Source organism: Rhinoderma darwinii, chromosome 3 (genome assembly GCF_050947455.1).
Source record: "Rhinoderma darwinii isolate aRhiDar2 chromosome 3, aRhiDar2.hap1, whole genome shotgun sequence".
Lineage (NCBI taxonomy): Eukaryota > Metazoa > Chordata > Amphibia > Anura > Rhinodermatidae > Rhinoderma > Rhinoderma darwinii.
In genome coordinates, this window is record NC_134689.1 from 215,944,939 (window position 1) to 215,965,005 (window position 20,067).

At 42.6% G+C, this 20,067-nt stretch overlaps 1 protein-coding gene across 1 annotated transcript in view; it reads right to left on the bottom strand.

The window, feature by feature from the left end:
• The window catches only part of SEMA3D (semaphorin 3D), a 175,102-nt gene that overhangs the window by 17,633 nt on the left and 137,402 nt on the right, over positions 1-20,067 (bottom strand). Inside the window, exons 9-11 of the mRNA XM_075857368.1 lie at positions 17,374-17,488; positions 15,145-15,214; positions 12,497-12,641 (exon numbers count right to left, since the gene is read on the bottom strand). Coding sequence (XP_075713483.1) covers positions 12,497-12,641; positions 15,145-15,214; positions 17,374-17,488 — 330 coding nt within the window. The remainder of the gene's footprint in view (positions 1-12,496; positions 12,642-15,144; positions 15,215-17,373; positions 17,489-20,067) is intronic.

A 20,067-nucleotide genomic window follows, 5' to 3' on the forward strand; every position in this document is an offset into this window, starting at 1 on the left:
GCTCATTGAGTTTAGGCACAAGTTTCAGGGCACCCGACATTTAGGTCACTCAGGCAGCCAGCTAAAACCCACGCTGTAGATCTTCTGTGGCACGGGTTTTAACACCGCCAGCCTATATATACATTGGGCGGTCGGGAACCAGTAATTGAATCTACCTCAGTTCAAGGTTACCATCATTCAAATGACTCAATAGAAATGCATGTCCACAGAATGTCTAGAGAAGAAAATGCATTCAGCAACATCAACTCCCATTGTGAATCTGATGGATGATGACATATAATTACTTTGCAAACAGAAAAAACAAAAACAATACAGAAATAGAAAATAGTCTCAGTTTAGAAAAAAGCGTGTTTACTCAGGAGAATCCCTTACAATGCGTAATCCTGGACTTGACACTGTTCTTAGGTAACTCTAGAATACGCGGTTAATTACAGTTGTTCCACTAAAAGAGATTTTCAGCAAGACGTCTGATAAATGGTCCTCACGCCTCCATATGTAAAATGAAGACTTTGTGGCAGAACAAGTTTATTTATCAATGACGTATTTTGTGACCATGAAAATTGAACTGTGGCGCCTGCTGATATTTGAACAAGATATTAATCTTCTGTTTTTCTGAAGAATCAAGATCCTTCAAGTAATAATTGCCAGACTGAGAGCGATCCAAGAGGCATGAAGTTAAAGCAAACAGTGAATAAATATTCGAATTTTACAATGTGCGGATGAATGCACCTGCTCTTTTATACAGTGATGGGAAATGATAGATGATGAAAAAAAGGTTGTGTGGAGGTGGAATAGATTTACTTCCATTTTCCTGTGCAGTACTGAACGATATTTGTCTTCAAATTATCAGAACAAACAACATGATTTATTTTTTGCACATGGAGCAAACACAATTAGGTTCTGTTCACATCTGTGTCGGAGGATCAGTTCGGAGCCTCTGCCACAGATTCCGTCAGATTTGACAGGAAGAACACAACTGGCATTTGCGGCCAGAGTGGGCTAGTGTTATTCACACGCAGCATATTATATTTCCCTAAGACGACTCCTGCGCTGCGTTTTCTCTTTTAGAAATCACAGCTTGCACTGCCATGTCAGCGTAGGATTAGAAACATGCACACAGGATAGAGCATTGCGAAGGGAGAGGAGGGAGACCGCATTGTACGTAGGGAACAACCACTGAACTCTGAGTTCTTTTACATTGTAATGAAGATATAAATTATCACAGTGAATGACAAATTCCAACGAAAGGTCAGCTACAGCTCTATAATGTCACTAAATTTCCAATATACTTCTCAAATCATCAAAAACCTATTCAGGTGAAGCTGGTTGGAAGTATTCAAAGCTTTCAGTACATTCACCATTATAAAATCTAAAATGTTTGTGATACTGTTTAAGGCTCTGTTTACATCTGCATTGTGGTTTTTGTCACAAACGCAAACCACAAAGGAAGAGACTGATGAACCCCATTGACTTACAATGGCATCTATAAATTTTGGCCGCAGTGTGCGTTGTTTTGATTGGAAAAAAACCGCAACATAATGGCATAAACGTCTGAATATACCCTAATAGTGGCAACAGGTACCTGAGATTGTTACAAGTATGTACAGATGTGTCCTTACTCACCTTTCCTCTTATCTTAACATATTCTAAGATGTGTGGTGCAAGATGACCAGTTTTGAAAAATAGAACAAACATGATTTTGCGATGCTGTGTCACGAGATATCTATGGAATATAAGTGTATGAGTGGCCACCCAGTGGTTGTGATGTAAATTGCAGCTTGTCAAGGGCTTTGCTAGCATGTCGCAACATTCTATTACATTTGTTTAATGAGAAATTGGAGTCTTAAATCACATTCACGCAAAGGTAAGGGTGGACATCTATATCTATCTATTTATTGGTCTATATATCTATTTTTATAAGAAATGCTTCCTTAACATGCAAAGAACTACAAATAATAAATGTAGACGATGAATGAGAAAGTGCACTGTACTATTGCTTAACAATAATAAAATTAAGCACAGTAATGCACGTCTGATCTCCTTTGGAATTTTTATATCCCGATGTTAGTACAGATAAAAGCTGTATAAATATAACTGTATTTACTCTGAAGCATTCTCAATATGTCCCGCAAGACATTGTCCCGTGCAATCAGAGGTTACCATCTTCTTTTCTAGCAATTAAGAAAACAATAATATTCACAATTAAACATTATATTTTCTTTAGCTGTCGGAAAAACAGCATCACTGGAAACACTTAGTATACTAAGGGGAAGTTCAATTTCAGCAAATAAAGTTCATTGTACAATGAAAATGTATAAAATAGTTTCATATATAATTTGTGTATCAATTTCTTGGTTTTAAAGATCTCTGCTTGTTGTCATTTAATGAGAATCTTGGTTGTTTACTTTCATGTTGGATAGAAATGTGTCCTGGTCATGTCATCATACAGTGCAAGTACAGTTATCAGAGCTGCGTCTTGTTACGAGTGTGATCTTCAAATGACCAGGATAGACCTCCATCACTGTGGTTATGTATGTATGTATGTATGTATGTATGTATGTATGTATGTATGTATGTACAGTGGTTAAATGGTTAGTACTAAGTTCGAATCCAACTAAGTGCAACATCTGCAAAGAATGTGTATGTTCTCTCCGATTTTGTGTGGGTTTCTCCAGGTACTCCAGCTTCTTCCAACACTCCAAAAACTGATAGTGATGGGTCAACTGGCCTTTAGTGTTTATGTTTGAGATAGGTATATTAGATTGTGGACCCCAATTCGGGACAGGGACATTATGTGAGTGATGACAATCTCTGTACATCTGTAGAATATGTTGGTGCTATAAAAGCCATGGGAAATCAATAAATGATTTAGATGTATTATGCTTATTTGAATTACAATTCAGTAATTAAATTACAATTAGATTTTCAATTCAGTGAACTAGTATAGTTAGGATTACTAAGGCTAAAGGTAATATTTTTGTGACAGTAATTTAAGGTGACATTGATATTTCTGTATACAGCCTCTTTCCCACACACCTTCTTTTAAAATGCATGCAAAAAATGCATGCAAAAAATGCCATGCTTTCTTGCATTTTTATTGGTGTATTTTTCCATACATTTTGGGTGGTAGTTTTTAATTAGTGTCATTTTATAGAGGCGATATTTCGTAAGTCCTTTGTAAGATGCCTATGGAAAAATGTTATGAAAATTAAAGAAAAAGGATAATATATTGTGGTGTGTTAACTTCTTTGATCTAGACTGTATTGATACACTGTAATATGTTATTGGAATTTTCCTATAAATTGGAATAAGTATGTGGATACAATTTTATTAATAGCCGCGTGCATAATGATGGAGCTCACAATAAAAATGTAACACATGAACAATGATTGAAGACTGGAGCTTGACAGACAGTATGTGTGTTTCTTTTGTTAACACATTGTAATTACCTGTACAGGGCATGCTACGAACATATATTTGTAGGAATGTTGTGCCCTGAAAACATAACTGTCAATCACACGGGTGATGGAGTATTTGTGCATTGTCACTTGTGCATTCTAGTAAGCAGGAAACAACAGTGTGCAAGTCAAAACAAGAACCACACAATAGACACCATGGGATAAAGGCTAAATTACCTTTTAACCTAAGGGTCAGCTGCTAGGTATGCAATTTGTAACCAATTGCAAAGAAAACATGAAGGATAGAAGCCTGTCTAGTGCCTACAATCAGTGTTTGAGTAGTTGTTAGGGTTTTAGTGCAGATTTGCACTAGTGAGCAATATGGCAAAAAAAATGTTCAACTTTATTTTCCAATATTGGTATATTTTTAGAGGCAACGCTTAGCTTGAAAAACAACAATGTTCCAGTTAGCAGCCCTGCTTTAACTCTCAAATGTTTTTATATACAGCATGCAGCATTAAGTAAGGCTGTAGCCATTGAGTTCCGCAGGCAAAAACCGCCACGAAAATGCTCCCTCTGCCTCTCATTGATGTCAATGGGAGGTCAGAGACGGAAACGCCTGAAGAAAGGATATGACGCTTTCTTTTCACACGAGTGTTTTTTTCCGCTCGTGGGAAAAAACCGCCACCGGTTCCCATTGAAATCAATGGTAGGCGATTTCTACACTTTCCGCGTCAAAAACAACGCCAAAAACCTCAGTGTGGCTCTCCCTTATACATAATCCAAGCTGCAGTGCAAATACAGTATTGTAGGTCAAACGCATTAAATTGTCCATAATATTATGCCTACCATACAGATATATCAATAAAATTGTGTCAGCCACATAGAAGTTACTATAAAATAATCACATAGCAGTGCCCATACAAACATGCCACGTACAGTGCCTTTATAATAACAGATGTGTTATCACCATGCTCTCTACACCACTAACAAGAAGTTACATGTGAACAGCCAATAAGCAGAGACTTTATAATTCTGTGCCAATTATTAGGTGGTACTAAAGTGTAAGTACTATGGTACCCGAATATGGGGAAAGTCTGCTGTGAGCACTACTATTTGCAACAAATTAGGGGTGCCATTTGTGTCGTTAGATCAGGACACGCAGAAAACACAGTATTGGCTTGAGCCAGGGTTGGCTTTGGAAGTGTTTCCTGGGTGTAACGTCTATGGCCACAGACCGTCGTACTGACTTACCTTCTGACGGCCGTGGCCATGGACGAGCGAGTTCCCGGCGGCATCTCCCTCCTGGGAGACAACGGCACTCACTTCCTGGTCCAGACACTGTCTCCCGCAGGGCGCGCGCACCCGCGCTTGTACGACCTTAAAGGGCCATTACGCGCACATTTGCAGAATAGTTGCAATTAGCCCAGAATGCTTCTGGACTATAAAAGGGGCTCTGCCCTCTCAATCTTTGCCTGAGCGATGTTGTGTTACCGTAAGTTTGTCCTTGCAAATGGTCTGCTAGCGTTTCCCAGTTTCCAGTGTTTCCCGTTCCTGCTGCCTGTACCATGTATCCGGTGCTACCGTGCCTCTGTGCCTTCAAGAGGAGGAGTTGTGTTGTGCCTTCCACTGCATCTATTGTGTCGCACCCCGCCGGATGTCTGTCTACTGTCGGAGCCTCATCTTAGCCTGAATCCACCGCTACTGTCTAAATTGCCTCAGGTACCCTTTCAGAACTATAGACATTGCATTATACCTGTTGGGCCAGCTGCTATCCCGCTACGCGGTATGGCCCAGTGGGTCCACACCCCACGCTGTGACAGTACGCTCAGGCTATGGACCCCGCTGGTCAATTCAAGTGCCTGTCACCTTCCCAAGCCATACAAGCGGACCTGCAGGACCTGCGAACATGACAGGATCAACTCCTTGTGGTAGTAAACTCCATGGCACTACAGCTAGGGGCACTAGCTGCTTCCTCCCCTACTCCTGTTCCAGCTTCTCTGACTGATCCTCCTGCTACACCTCCTGTCAGCACCAGTTCAGATCCTCAGGTCTTGCTGCTACTACCGCCTCATTTTCACAGGGACGCAAGTGCGTGCAGGGGATTTCTCAACCAGTGTCATATCCACTTCACCCTGCACGCCAAAGCATTTCCCTCAGACGGTGCCAGGATCGCCTTAATTGTTTCTCTGCTTGCCGGCAAAACCCCGGCGTGGGCGAACCCAATCTGGGAACGACAGGGACCCGAGACTTCCACTGTATTCGAGGAGCCTGGACGAGTCGGCAGCTACTTCTCTACTGAACCTTCGCCAGGAGGACACCTCCGTGGGCGAGTACACCATCCAGTTCCGGACCCTAGAAGGAGAGCTGTCCTGGAACAACGAGGCATTAGTAGCTTCCTTCTGGCATGTTCTGTCATCCGAGATCAAGGATGAACTAGCTGCTCGTGATCTACCATCTACCTTGGACGACCTAATTTTACTTGCCACCCGCGTTGATATGAAACTCAGAGAAAGATCCCAAGAGGTTCATCGAGAGAGAAGGCTTCCTAGGTTGGCTCCCAACTTCCAGCAACCCCTCTTGTCCTCATCTGTTGCTCCACCTGAGGTCCCGATGCAAGTAGATCGGCTTAGACTATCTGTCCAGGAGAAACAGCACAGGCACACTTCTGGACTCTGTCTATATTGCGGCCTCGCTGGCCATGTCGTGCGTCTGTGTCCCCAGAAGCCTAAAAACTCTAACGCCTAGGATTGGTTAGAGAGACAACCCTGAGCGACACAGCATTTGACAGAGAACTCTCCTCAAAGCTGTCCATCCCTGTGACTATTGTCGCTGACGAGAGGTCCCATCTGGCCTCTGCCTATCTGGACTCTGGCTCTGCAGCCAATTTTATACGCGGAGACCTTGTGGAACTTCTTCACTTGCCCACTACCCTCCTAGAGAAGCTGTTGATCGTTGCCTCAGTAGATGGACTACCTCTGCCAGACACAATATTGTCTGTGACCAAACCGCTGAGGCTTCAAGTGGGAGCCCTTCATTCTGAGCTCATCTCCCTTTTTGTCCTACCCAAGGCCGTCAACCCCGTGTTGCTGGGTTTGCCTTGGCTTCGTCTACATGCCCCAGTCCTGGATTGGAACTCCCGAGAGGTTCTCCAGTGGGATCCCAAGTGCCTCAACCACTGCCTGGGGCATATCCATCCGCTTCAGCCTCCTCCGCATCAGTCATTGGCAGGGTTGCCCTCTTGCTACTCTCAGTTCTCGGATGTCTTCGACAAGAAGGAGGCAGAGATGTTGTTGCCACACTGAGCGTATGATTGTCCTATTGACCTGGTCCCCGATTCATCTCCTCCTCGCGGTAGAGTATACTCTCTCCTTACCAGAAACCCAGTCGATGTCCGCCTATATCAAGGAAAATTTAGAGAGGGGCTTCATACGCAAATCCTCATCCTTGGCCGGGGCCGGGTTTTTCTTTGTTAAAAAGGAAGACGGATCCCTCCGACCCTGCATTGACTACCGGGGTCTCAACCAGATCACGGTAAAGAACAGATACCCATATCCTTTAATCTCTGAACTGTTTGATCGCATATGGTGGAGCAAAAATTTTTTCCAAACTAGACCTGCGGGGGCCTACAATCTAATCCGGATTCGTCAGGGTGACGAGTGGAAGACGGCATTTAATACATGTGATGGGCACTATGAATACCTGGTTATGCCCTTCAGCCTGTGTAACGCCCCCGCAGTCTTTCAAGAGTTCGTCAATGACATCTTCCGTGATCTCCTCTATGTCTGTGTTGTGGTGTATCTCGATGACATTTTGATTTTTTTCCCCAGATCCAGCGACTCATCAAAGACATGTCTGCCATGTTTTGCTTTGGTTAAGGGAGAACCACCTATATGCCAAGCTAGAGAAGTGCGTGTTCGAGAGAAAGTCTCTACTCTTCCTGGGCTACATCATCTCCGATCAGGGCCTCAAAATGGATCCTGAAAAGGTAAAGGCTGTCTTGGAATGGCCACGACCTCAAGGCTTAAGGGCCATACAGCGCTTCCTCGGATTCGCCAACTCCTACCGGCTGTTCATCCCCAACTTCTCCTCGCTGACAGCTCCCATCTCTACCCTCACCAAAAAGGGCATGAATGCTTAAAGAAGGCCTTCACGTCAGCCTCAATCCTTCATCATCCTGATGTGTCCTTACAGTTTTCATTGAAGGTGGACGCCTCCTCTGTTGGTGCTGGCGGACTTCTGTTCCAGAGAGTCTCCAAAGGCAAGACTGTGGTATGTGGCTACTACTCTAAGCTTTTTTCTCCCACAGAGCGCAACTAGTCGATTGGGGATTGGGAGTTACTGGCCATCTGTAATGACAGGGATAGGGAAACAGACAAGTGAGCCCTAATCTACCCGCCACTCAGTCCCTGCCTACTTGCAACGACCCGCCCTAGGCGACGGGGTACAACTGGGCGACGGTCCCTACACTCAGTAAGTGCACGACAGACAACCAGACAAGGAAACACAGAACAAAGGGAAACGGGGCAGTTGCCCACGGCAACACCGTGAGCAACAAGAGAAGTAAACGAGCCGAGTCAAACCAGGAGAGTACGAGGTGCCAAACGCAGAGCAGAAGAGTAGTCAGTAAGCCAGGGTCAATACGAAGCAGGGACAAGTAGTTCAAGAAGCTGCAGCAGGGCCAGGAAACCAACAGAGAAGAATCACAAGCAAGGAGGAACAGAAAAGGCAGGTATAAATAGACAGAGGGCGGGAGCTAGCTCCGTCTGGCCAGGCTGTGATAGGCTCTCCCACTCCTAAGCCTGCCATCCTGAAAGGTGGAAGATGGAGTCAGTCTCACAGACATAGAAGCAGGTGCAGACTGATTACCTATGGGCATGGATACAGAAGTTGTGCCTGGCAGATCCTTAACACCATCAAGCTGACTCTGCAGGAGTGGAGACACATACTAGAGGTCGCAGCTCATCCAATCCTGGTCTTCATGGACCACAAGAACCTCACCTATCTCCAGACGGCCCAACGGGTGAACCCTCATCAGGCCAGGTGGTCAATGTTCTTCGCTCGGTTCCAGTTTGAGCTCCACTACCGCCCTGCCGACAAGAATGTGAGGGCTGATGCCTTGTCTAGGTCGTTTGAGACAGAAGAAACTTTGGTGTCCCCACAGAATATAATTCACCCTTCCTGCATCATCTCTGTCAACCCTCTGCAAGTTAGAGACATTCCCCCGGGGAGGACCTTTGTACGTCTGGCAGACATAGGAAGAATCCTTCGCTGGGGAGACAGTTCCAAGCTGGCAGGTAATGCGGGTGCCCATAAGACCCGAAACCTAACTTCCCGTCAGTTCTGGTGGCCCACGCTGCCCAAAGACGTCATAGACTTTGTATCCTCCTGCATGGTGTGCGCAGCAAATAAAGTTGCCCACTTTAGACAATCTGGTCTGTTCCAGCTACTGCCTGTGCCCGATGCCCCCTGGCGAAATATTGCTATGGACTTTGTTACGGACCTGCCTCTCTCTGCTGGATGCAGTGTGGTCTGGGTGGTGGTGGATTGATTCCCAAAAATGGTTCATTTTGTTCCACTGACTGGTCTGCCTTCTGCTTCCCGACTGGCCGGCCTCTTCATCCAACACATCTTCTGTCTGTACGGCTTGCCTCTGCATATTGTCTCAGACAGAGGGGATCAGTTCACCTCAAAATTATGGAGAGCCCTCTGCAGTCTCCTCGGTGTGAGGTTGGACTTTTTCTCGGCCTATCATCCCCAGTCCAATGGTCAAGTCAAGAGGGTTAATCAGATTATGATATCTGCGGCACTCTCCAGGCAGCATGATGACTGGATGCAGCTGCTTCCTTGGGCTGAGTTTTCTTACAACAACCAATAACTCTTCCTGTTTCCACTATGTCCCAGGTGCCTGCAGCTGACTCTAATTTCAGGGACTTTCTGCAGATATGGCAGCAGACCCGATCTTCTATTCGGCTTGCGGTCGACCGCATGAAGGAAAAAGCAGACACAAGAAGACAAGAACCTCCCCAGTTTCTTCCAGGTACTAAGGTCTGGCTATCTTCCAAGAATATCCGGCTGAGGGTGCCATCTTGCAAGTTTGCTCCCAGGTTCCTCGGACCCTTCGAGATTCTGCTGCAGATAAATCCTGTCTCTTACAAGCTTAGGCTGCCTCCCACCCTCAAGATCGCTCCATGTCTCCCTGCTGAAGCCCGTGGTCCTGAACCGCTACTCAAAGACTCCTAGTTCCGCAGTGGCTCATCAGGGACATTCAAGGTGAGGGAGATCTTGGATACCAAGAGAGAAGGAGGAAGAAAGTTTTATTTGGTGGATTGGAAGCGATTTGGCCCAGAGGAGAGGTCTTGGGAGCCAGAGGAGAACATCAATGCTTCTGCCCTCATGAAGAAGTTTCTCTCCCGCTCTGTTCCCAAGAAGAGGGGGCGTAAGAGGGGGGATACTGTAACGTCTATGGCCGCAGACCATCGTCCTGACTTATCCTCTGACGGCCGCGGCCATGGACGAGCCAGTTCCCAGCTGCATCTCCCTCCTGGGAGACGCTGGCATTCCCTTCCTGGTCCGGACACTGTCTCCCGCAGGGCGTGCGCCCCGCGCGTGCATGGCCTTAAAGGGCCAGTACGTGCACATTTGCACAATAGCTGCCATTAGCCCAGAATGCTTCTGGACTATAAAAGGGGCTCTTCCCTCTCTATCTTTGCTTGAGCGTTGTTGTGTTACCTTAAGTTTGTCCTCACAAATGGTCTCCTAGTGTTTTCCCGTTCCCAGTGTTTCCCGTTCCTGCTGCCTGTACCCTGTATCCCGTGCTATCGTGCCTCTGTGCCTTCAAGAGTTGGAGTCGTGTTTTTCCTTCTGCTGCATCTGTTGTGTTGCCACCCCCCAGGTGTCTGTCTACTGTCGGAGCCTCATCTTAGCCTGAATCCATCGCTACTGTCTACAATGCCTCAGGTACCCTTTCAGAACTATAGACATTGCATTATACCCATTTGGGTCCACACCCCACGCCGTGACACAGGGTAAGACTGGTGGCACTAGGCTTCCAGCCACCCCTGCTATATATGCTAAGCTAATGATCCATATAGATTGTTGAAATGTGTTTTCTTAATTGACACATTGACAATGTTGTTAAATATTTGAACCTCTATCCTTTCCAATACTCAATTTTTTGTTGCAATATCTGCTGGCTATATATCATATCTTTATTCTGAATATGTATTACTTAACTAGAAGGTAGACATGCACAAAGCCTTAGAATTTTAACCTGAGCTCTCTGGAAAGATCTACATAGCTTGAAATAACATTTGCTATGTCAAATTTGTTTTGAGATTAATTTAAATTTCTTACTACCAAGTTTGGATGGCATCCTATGTAAAGTGGCTAAGAAAACTAGAGGAAGTTTAAAAATTCCCTTCCTTGAATAATACAGGCTTTTCTATGTTTCAATTGCCAAATTGAACTTTCATCAAGTTAAGCAGTCCCATGCTGTCTGCCAATTCCTAAAAATTAAATATTAATAAGCTATTTAAGGTGAAAAATAAAACCAAGGAATGAAAGTGCTGAAGTCATTATTTTCAAACAAAAACACAAACATTTTCTTAGACTTTCCATTACCACAAGGTGAAGCATGCTATTGAATGGAAACAACTACCAAGGAGAAGGGCTAGTCAAGACTAAAAGTAAAAGGTATCTCCCATTTATGTATTGTAACACAGGATAGGGACTGTTCACATCTGCATTGGAGACACCAATAGGGGCCTTTGTCGCAGATCCAGCAGAAATTACCAGAAGCAGTAGCGCAACATGCTGCGCTATTGTTTCCGGTAAAACCTTGGACACCCTGACGGAAAGCCGACAGAACCCATTAAAGTCAATGGGTTCCGCAGTTGCTGGTGGTGTCCGTGTTGATGGAGCAGAACAATGGAATGCCCTGATGCAGATTATAACAGGGCCTTAGGATTAATATAAAGAAATGGTGACGTTTGTCAAGGTGATAAATTGTGATAAAGAAAACTTTCAAATTATCCGGGAAAAAAATCTGTAATTTTTTTTTTACATAGAATACAAGATTATCTTAGTATGAAGGCTCATGATTCAGAGCTGGATAAGAGGGTTGAAGATGAGAGCTGTGACTTTGGTCAAGTCTTGCTCACTGCTACTCTTCTCTAGAGGGACCTGGCGAATCAAGCAGGACATGGGAGTTTAAACTGTCTCTGTCCTCATGTTCTGTGTTTCGGTTGGAGAGAACGAGGGGTTAGACAAAGTAACTGTAACAGTCATTATTGTTTTGTGTGAGGCAAACGCCATTTTAGAAACTCAACATGAGAAGGTCATATATGAGGAATCCAATGAGAGGAGCCTAAGCTGCTGAATTTCTCTCTAAAAATGAACAATCCAAGACTGTGATGATCATACTGTGTCTCTGAAGAGGAGCATAGCTAGAGAAAGGAGACTTATGTGCTTCACGCTTCAGGTCTGATGTGCTGCGGCCCACTGTACAGTTCACATAAGTTATTATAAAAATATTCTCAAGTGACTGTTCTTTTACCATAATTCATTGTTGATGTTACTTCATTACGCTAAATTATCAAGTGGCGATTTATCAATCGGAATATAAGGAATACAGTAGTAGCGTAAAGTTAACTCTAACTTGCCAGATAAAAATTACCCATCCTTATAATTGTCTGATGAACATTTCTATTATTATAATTATCACAAATATGCTGCCATTTTCAAATGGAAGTTCGTTCGTAGTGATATATTTATTGTGGATGTACATGAGTGACATTCACCGAAACCGCAAACAATACCAATTATTTTTTACGTGCAAGCAATTTTTAAATTAACAATTATTATCCTTGATCTTTCTGTGCATTCGTCTAGACAATTATCATTACGATAGCTTGGAAATTAATGAATCATTATTGAATTATTGCTGTGTAGAAGTGGCTTCAGATACGTAACTGCTAACAAATTAATATCATATTTACTACTCTAATTGATCAATGACTATATGTTTAGCAAAGAGTTAATGTTTTGATATCACTGAATTATATAAAGGAACTATGGTTAAACAAATAGATACATACTGTTCCAGGGCGTGGATAGGGGATTCTTCCGTCATACTGAACCCACTTATGATCTGGACTTTCTTTATGAGCATAAGGTCCATTGAACACTCCTCTTATATCCGCCATACTATAGACACATACAGCAGATGCTTTAAATATAGAGCTAAAATGAAATAGGAAATAATTTCCAGATGTTAAGATGAAATAATAATAAGGATCATTCAAAAGATTGTAAAATACTCAAACCACTGTTTTGACGATAGAAACTGCCTTATGCTAGTATAGTCAAACCAATGCTTATAATTTAAGTTTACTGCATGTAGTAAAAAAAAAATCAAAAAAAAAATCTTGTAATAAGTAATTTAGAGATAAAAATCAATACAATGCAGACAGTTCTGTCACCCATCATGTTAAAACCGTATGAAGGAATAATGAGATCACTCAGTGAGGGGCTACTCCAAGTTCAAGACTCGTACACATAGAAGAGAAATTTTCTATTATTTTGGTTTTCACCCCAATTACTGAACTTATTCATAAAACACGATTACTATGAAAGGTTCTGTGTGACATCATTCCAGAGCTTCTGGCTCATACATCACACATATTTATTGGCCCATATGCTAAACCTATGATGATTCCTACTATTGAAAGGTCAGGTGTAAAAATAAGAAGCTGTTATTACCATTAGCTACATCTCTCAGCAAACTACTTTGGTAGTTAGGATGTAATTTTGATATCTAAAGACTCAATGTTGTGGATGGACAGTGTGTAATTCTTCCGCAACTGTCCGCATCAATGCAGATTCTGTTGCGGATCTGCCCAAAATGGGCAATAAATTGATGCGGACTAGCCGCTGCGTATTGAGGTGAAAGTACTTCCCTTCTCTCTATCAGTGCAGGATAGAGAGAAGGGACAGCACTTTCCCTAGTGAAAGTAAAAGAATTTCATACTTACCCGACCGTTGTCTTGGTGACGCGTCCCTCTTTCGGCATCCAGCCCGACCTCCCTGGATGACGTGACAGTCCATGTGACCGCTGCAGCCTGTGATTGGCTGCAGCCGTCACTTAGAATGAAACGTTATCCTGGGAAACCGGACTGGAGGAAGAAGCAGGGAGTTCTCGGTAAGTATGAACTTCTATTTTTTTTACAGGTTGCTGTATATTGTGTTCGGAAGTCACTGTCCAGGGTGCTGAAACAGTTACTGCCGATCGCTTAACTCTCACACACGTAGTCACCCGTAATTATGGGTGCACACACGTAGTCACCTGTAATTATGGGTGCACACACGTAGTCACCCGTAATTACGGGAGCCCCATGGACTTCCTCAGTCTGGCTGTAGACCTAGAAATACATAGGTCCAGCCAGAATGAAGAAATGTCATGTTAAAAAACCAATACGCTCCGCAGCACACATAACATCTACATTACATCTGCGGACTTCATTGCGGAACTTAAAATCTCCATTGAAGTCAATGGAGAAATTCCGCAATGAGTCCGCAAACAGTCCGCAACAACCATTGTATGCTGCGGACACCAAATTCCGCACCGCAGCCTATGCTCCACAGCGGAATTGTCCGCAACGTGCAAACGAACCCTACCAAAAAGCTGTGGAAGGCAATGGAGAAACGGGTCCACTGCGGAGTGTCCGCTGCAGAGTGTCCGCTGCAGAGTGTCCGCTGCAGAGTGTCCGCTGCAGAGTGTCCGCTGCAGAGTGTCCGCTGCAGAGTGTCCGCAGCGGAATTCCAGAGCAATTCCGCCACGTCTGGCCATGCCCTTAGTAGAACAGGCATGATTTATTAAAATAAAAAATTTTCAGAAGGAAAAGCACATTTTGCATTCATAGAACAGTAGTTGAAGGGTGACTAAACTTTTTAAAAAACTTTTAACATGTAATAGTGACATGTCAGAAGATTTGATTGGTGGGTGTCTGAGTGCTTCTCCTGCTTTGTTTTAGCAATCGGTGGGGGTCTCAGTGCTTGGACTCCCACCGATCAAAACTCCTGACATGTCACCATGACATTTCAGAAGTTTTTTTAAAAGTTTAGTTACCCAAGTTTTTTCAATTAGATGCGAAAAAAGCTTTGGATATAATTTCGGAATACTTTAGACCATTTTTTAATTTATAATTTAAGAATTTCGGTAAAAAAATTATTAAACATACTAATATTTTTTAAACGTTTACAGTAGTCTTATCTATATTAGTTGATGTAAAACGTTTTGCTAAAGCCCAGAGTAATGGTACTTGACCAGCTATTGCACCTATGGAAAATTAGAAATCAAGTCATCCTGTCTGACATAATTCTGGCCTCTTTTGGCTTCCTCTATCTTGAGTATCACTAGGACAAGGTCATTCTAATATCAACACACTTGGAATGTTCAACAAACCTTCTCAAACAGAACATAAAGAAAAATGAGTCTGCTATGTCAACTATCATGAGCTATTGCTCCAGTGTGGAGATGCTAGGTTCAGGCCAATATCAAACAGGTGGACACTAGTAGAACATTTCACTTATAGTTTCATCTAATCAGACTTATGTTTATATTACTCATTCCTGTCCTTGGTGATTTGATGTTTCTGTAGGGAAATCATAATAAACTGTGAAAGTGCTTCCATCTGAATAAACTCAAAGAGGATAGTTCAATCTACAGCTAGAACAGAAGCAATACCTTGTGGTAGTGAAGATTCCATACACAACTGGGTTCCGTTCATCCTTTGTTGGAAGTAAAAATACATCCTCTAAAAAAGAATAAGAAGTAAAAACACTAATGTTAACAACAATGAGCATGGAAAATAGAAAAATAGATATCGAAATACTTAAACAATGCTCAATGTGGAAAATGTGTGGTTTTATTTGACCTAAGCAGCTACAAAACTTTATACTAATCATTGACTAGAGATTTCCATGTAGAGCTGATGCTGACAAGTTTAAATATATACAGTTGTTAATACTAGTAAGATTAGATATATACTCCTCAACTTTTAAATTACAACACTAAGAAGGAAATGTTTTGGAATTGTGAAAAACCCAGGATCGATAGACAAGTTAATGATATGGAAATGAAAAAAAAAATGTAAACAAAATATTCTAAACATCTTCATTTATTCAGTATCGAGTATGAGCGAAAGGGTGCAGAAATACACGCACTTACATGCCTTGGCATGCTAACAATGGTGTTATTAATGGTTGTCTGAGGAATGTTATACCACACTGAACGCACTTCGGCACGCAAATCATCAAGATTAGCTGCTGGCCGCTCCCTTTACAATTGCCGACCAATGATGTCCCAGATGTGCTCAACGGAAAACAAATCTGGAGATGCTGCAGGCCATGGTAGCACGTTTAGGCCACGCATGTTGCTCACAGTAGCACAACCAACACGCAGCCTGGCAATGTCCTGTTGAAAAACCGCTTCTGGTACACTTTGAAGAAATGGCCGTACCACTGGTTCTATGACCAAATTAATGTAACGCCGAGCTGTTAGTGTACCTGAAATGAAGACTAGAGGGGTTCGGCTATCGTACATTATGCCACCCCACACCATAATCCCGGGAGTAGGACTGGTGGGACATTCCCTTGTAAAGGACTTTTCATGGCGTTGCACATGTGGTCCCCAGACTAATCTCCGGCTATCATTGCATCCGAGACAAAAGCGGGACTCATCGCCGAAGAGGATAGACCTCCATTCCAGCCTCCATTGCCATCTTGCTCTGCACCATGATAGCCTTTGAGAGCTGTGGTGTGTATGTTGAATGGAACACGTGTAGCTGGATGTCTGGCTCAAAGCCCTATGTTGTGCAAACGCCTTCTGATTGTTTGTGCCAACACTGATTGCCGCCCTAGGCATAGGATGTGTTTGTCCAATTTCACTTGCAGTTCAAAATGGATCACTATTCTTCCAATCAGACGATACTTCCATGCAGAGGTTCGCGTCCCCCCCCTTTTGCTTTCATTCCCGTTCATTGTTGTTCACCCAACCTCCAGGACACGCGACAGTGAACTGTCCTGACATCTCGGCCTATGCGTGAAGCAATCTTCCGGAGTGATAAACCGAGGTCTCACAGTTCAAAAATTCTGTCCTTCTCAGTTTGCGAGAAGTGGCAATAACTGGCACGTCGACAAACAGGAGGCATTACACAATCATCCCACACCACTTGGTCCAATTAAAAATCTGTGCTTTCAATCTGGCTTTTAACCCCCTCCCACATGTCACAGATTGGAGGTAGGTGCTTGAAAATGTGATAATTTGCAAATCTTAGCGACACCTGCTACTTCCACGATTTGCCTAACCTTACGGCTTGCCCTTCTTGGTGGTTCAATTTCAATGTTGAGGAGTGTATATAGTCTGGAGCACCACACCTGTCAATGGGTTGTGTGTGGCATTGCAGTTCAGCTTTATTGGAGTGAATGGGGCTGAGCTGTAATACCACACACAAACCGTGGATAGGTGTGGTGCTGTTTTTAGAAGAAAGCAGCCATGCTTTTCTAATCCTGAAAAATTATTTAAAATAGTGATGAGTTCTACTAAGGTCTATATTACAACTGACAATTATATTTTCATCATAAGCTTTTATCTACACAAGACACATCTACACATAAACCTATACGCATATTATTATGTGAAAACTGTAGAGAAAGGTGAAATCAGACAGGTGGCCAAATTCATCTTCATTCAGCATACCTTAAGAACATCTGAAATGAATGATATGCAGTACATGAAGATAGATTTACTATCTATACATATAAATGTGACAGCACAGTATATCTGTCAGATCAACGTAAAATACACTTTCCTGAAGCAACAAATAATATTTTCTTATCATTCACAGCTGAATATCAATCTGATGTTTTATGTATGTTTAAAAAAAAGTCATGGCTAAGATTACAACCAACTTACGCAGTTCATCAAAATATGTGTCCCCTCCATCTGGACCAGGTATGGAGCACACCAAACGTGCTTTCAGAAATGTAGTCCATTTATTTATTAAACTGCGCTGGCCTCCAATGTCATTCTAGAAAGAGAGTACATAATTATAATGCTATAGTATAATATCTGAAAAAATCATATTCTGCCAAAGGCAAACAGATCATGCTATGTCCATGCATGTCAACCACGTGAACTGCAAGCAAAATTGGGAGAAATAGAATTATCACCACTAGGAATGTTGCTTTAATTATATAACAATACATGTTAAGACATACATATTAAATAGCACGTCAAAGAGTAGAAATGTGCATCAAATCATCACCAATGAAATGTAAGGGTATGTTCACACGTAGTCAACCAAAACGTCTGAAAATCCAGAGCTGTTTTCAAGGGAAAACAGACCCTGCTTTTCAGACGTTTTTTACCAACTCGCATTTTTACCAACTAATTTTTTTACCAACTCGTTTTTGGAGCTGTTTTCATTGGAGTCTATGAGAAAACAGCTCCAAAAACGTCTGAAAGAAGTGTCCTGCACTTCTTTTGACGAGGCTGTATTTTTACGCGTCGTCGTTTGACAGCTGTCAAACGACGACGCGTAAATAACAGGTCGTCTGCACAGTACGTCGGCAAACCCATTCAAATGAATGGGCAGATGTTTGCCGACGTATTTGAGACGTATTTCCAGACGTAAAACGAGGCATAATACGCCTCGTATACGTCTGAAATTTGGCCGTGTGAACATACCCTTACCTCCGATAAATTCACAGAATAGCACAAGTAGCTGCTTAGAGACTCATGGAAATAATGTTAATATTATTTATTTTTGCAATAGAACAGTGTCCCAATAATTTTTTTTTAATTTGTTTTTTTTACTTCGTTTGAGTACATGACCTATTTAACCATGTTTTTAGGATATGACAGAAACCTAGGGCCGTGAGGTGTATTTGGCAGAGGGATGTTTAGTTTATATGCTGGGTTGGGTGAGGGGGAGTTGTTTAAGACCATATTCAGACCTAGTGGTTTTGTTGCACCAATAATCTGCAACAAAGTACAGTACAATATTTGGGAATATTGTTTTCAAAAATCCACTCACACATAGAAGATTTTTTTGACGAGGGCATGAAATCCGCAGAATGTTTATTATTTTGTACATTTGTTGTGTATTTTTACTGCACATTTTACTGCATTACAAAAGGCACATGCAACACAGCAGATTTTTCTTTGTTTTTTTTTTACACAATATCTGAACTCACCCTAAAGCTACGTTTACACAAGGCGGATACGCTGCATAATGGTACATAGCATATCCACCCTGGCGGCCACAGGGAGTTCTGTACGAAAAACCACACCGAATTGTGGTGCAGTTTTTTGGCCAGAATGTCCGCTGCGGAAAGCTGCACATACAAAAAAAACAAAAACGTTTCATACTTACGTAGCCATGGCGATGCGTCCCTCTTCCGTCCTGCAGGCTGGCCTTCTGGGATGACGTTTCATCCCAAGTGACCACTGGCTGCAGCGGTCACATGGGATGAAACCTCATTCCAGGAGAGCGGCCTGGAGGAAGAAGCACAGAATTTTGGGTAAATATAAGAATTTTTTTTTCTGAGTTGCGTATTTTGCAGCTGAATCACAGCTTTTCTGCTGCAACAAAATGCAACATCTGCTATTTGTTGTGGGTTTTACCTCCCCATTGAATTCAATGGGGTAAACTCGCAACACAAAAGCAGCAATTATGCAAGTTCAATTTAAATGCTGTGGATTAAAAAAAACACAGCGCAGGTCGATTTCTGAGGGTTTTTTCCCCTCGTCATTTATGCAGCATGTGGATGAGATTTGTTTAAATCTCATCCACTTTGTTGCCACTGTGTTATGCTGCGGATTCTCCGCAACTAAATCCGTTGCGGAAAATCTGCAGTATTTATGCTACGTGTGAACTTACCATAAGGCTTTGTTCACATCTGCGTCGGGGATCCGTTTGTGGGTTTCGTCAGACCTTTCCATCAGGGGAAACCAAACGGAAACCATAGCTTTTCATCTGTATTACCATTGATTTCAGTGGTAAGGATTTTATTGCTAATGGATTCCGTTTGTCTTCGTTCCGCAATGTTTCCGTCTTTTTGGCAGAACAATAGCGTAGTCGACTACGCTATTAATTCCGCCAAAAAACGGAAACCATTAGCAACGGAAGCGTTGCTATTGAAATCAATGGTAATACAAACGGAAAGCTATGGTTTCTGTTTGTGGGTTCCCCTGATGGAAAGGTCTGACGGAACCCACTAACAGAACTCCGAAGCAGATGTGAATGAAGCCTTAGTCTGTTAACTTCCTTAGAAAACCCATATCCATATGTCTTATTAAAGAATATGGATGAAATACAGGTGGGGCGTCTGCTAAAATGGGCCCCGTGTAAGGCTTTATTCCCCTGCAATGAGGACTTTCCTCAACAATAGAAGATGAGAACTAATAGAGACCCCCTCGAGATCAGCTCATAGTGGGGAGACCTGTAACATCTGATAGCCTCTTTAAACATGTAGCTTTTTTTAATCTGTATTGTTCCATTCCACATACATCAAAATAACTTGATTAAAATCAATATTTTTTTTTACCTAACTTACCTAATACCTGTTACATATAATACAAAATTTACTATATTTGCAAAGTTGC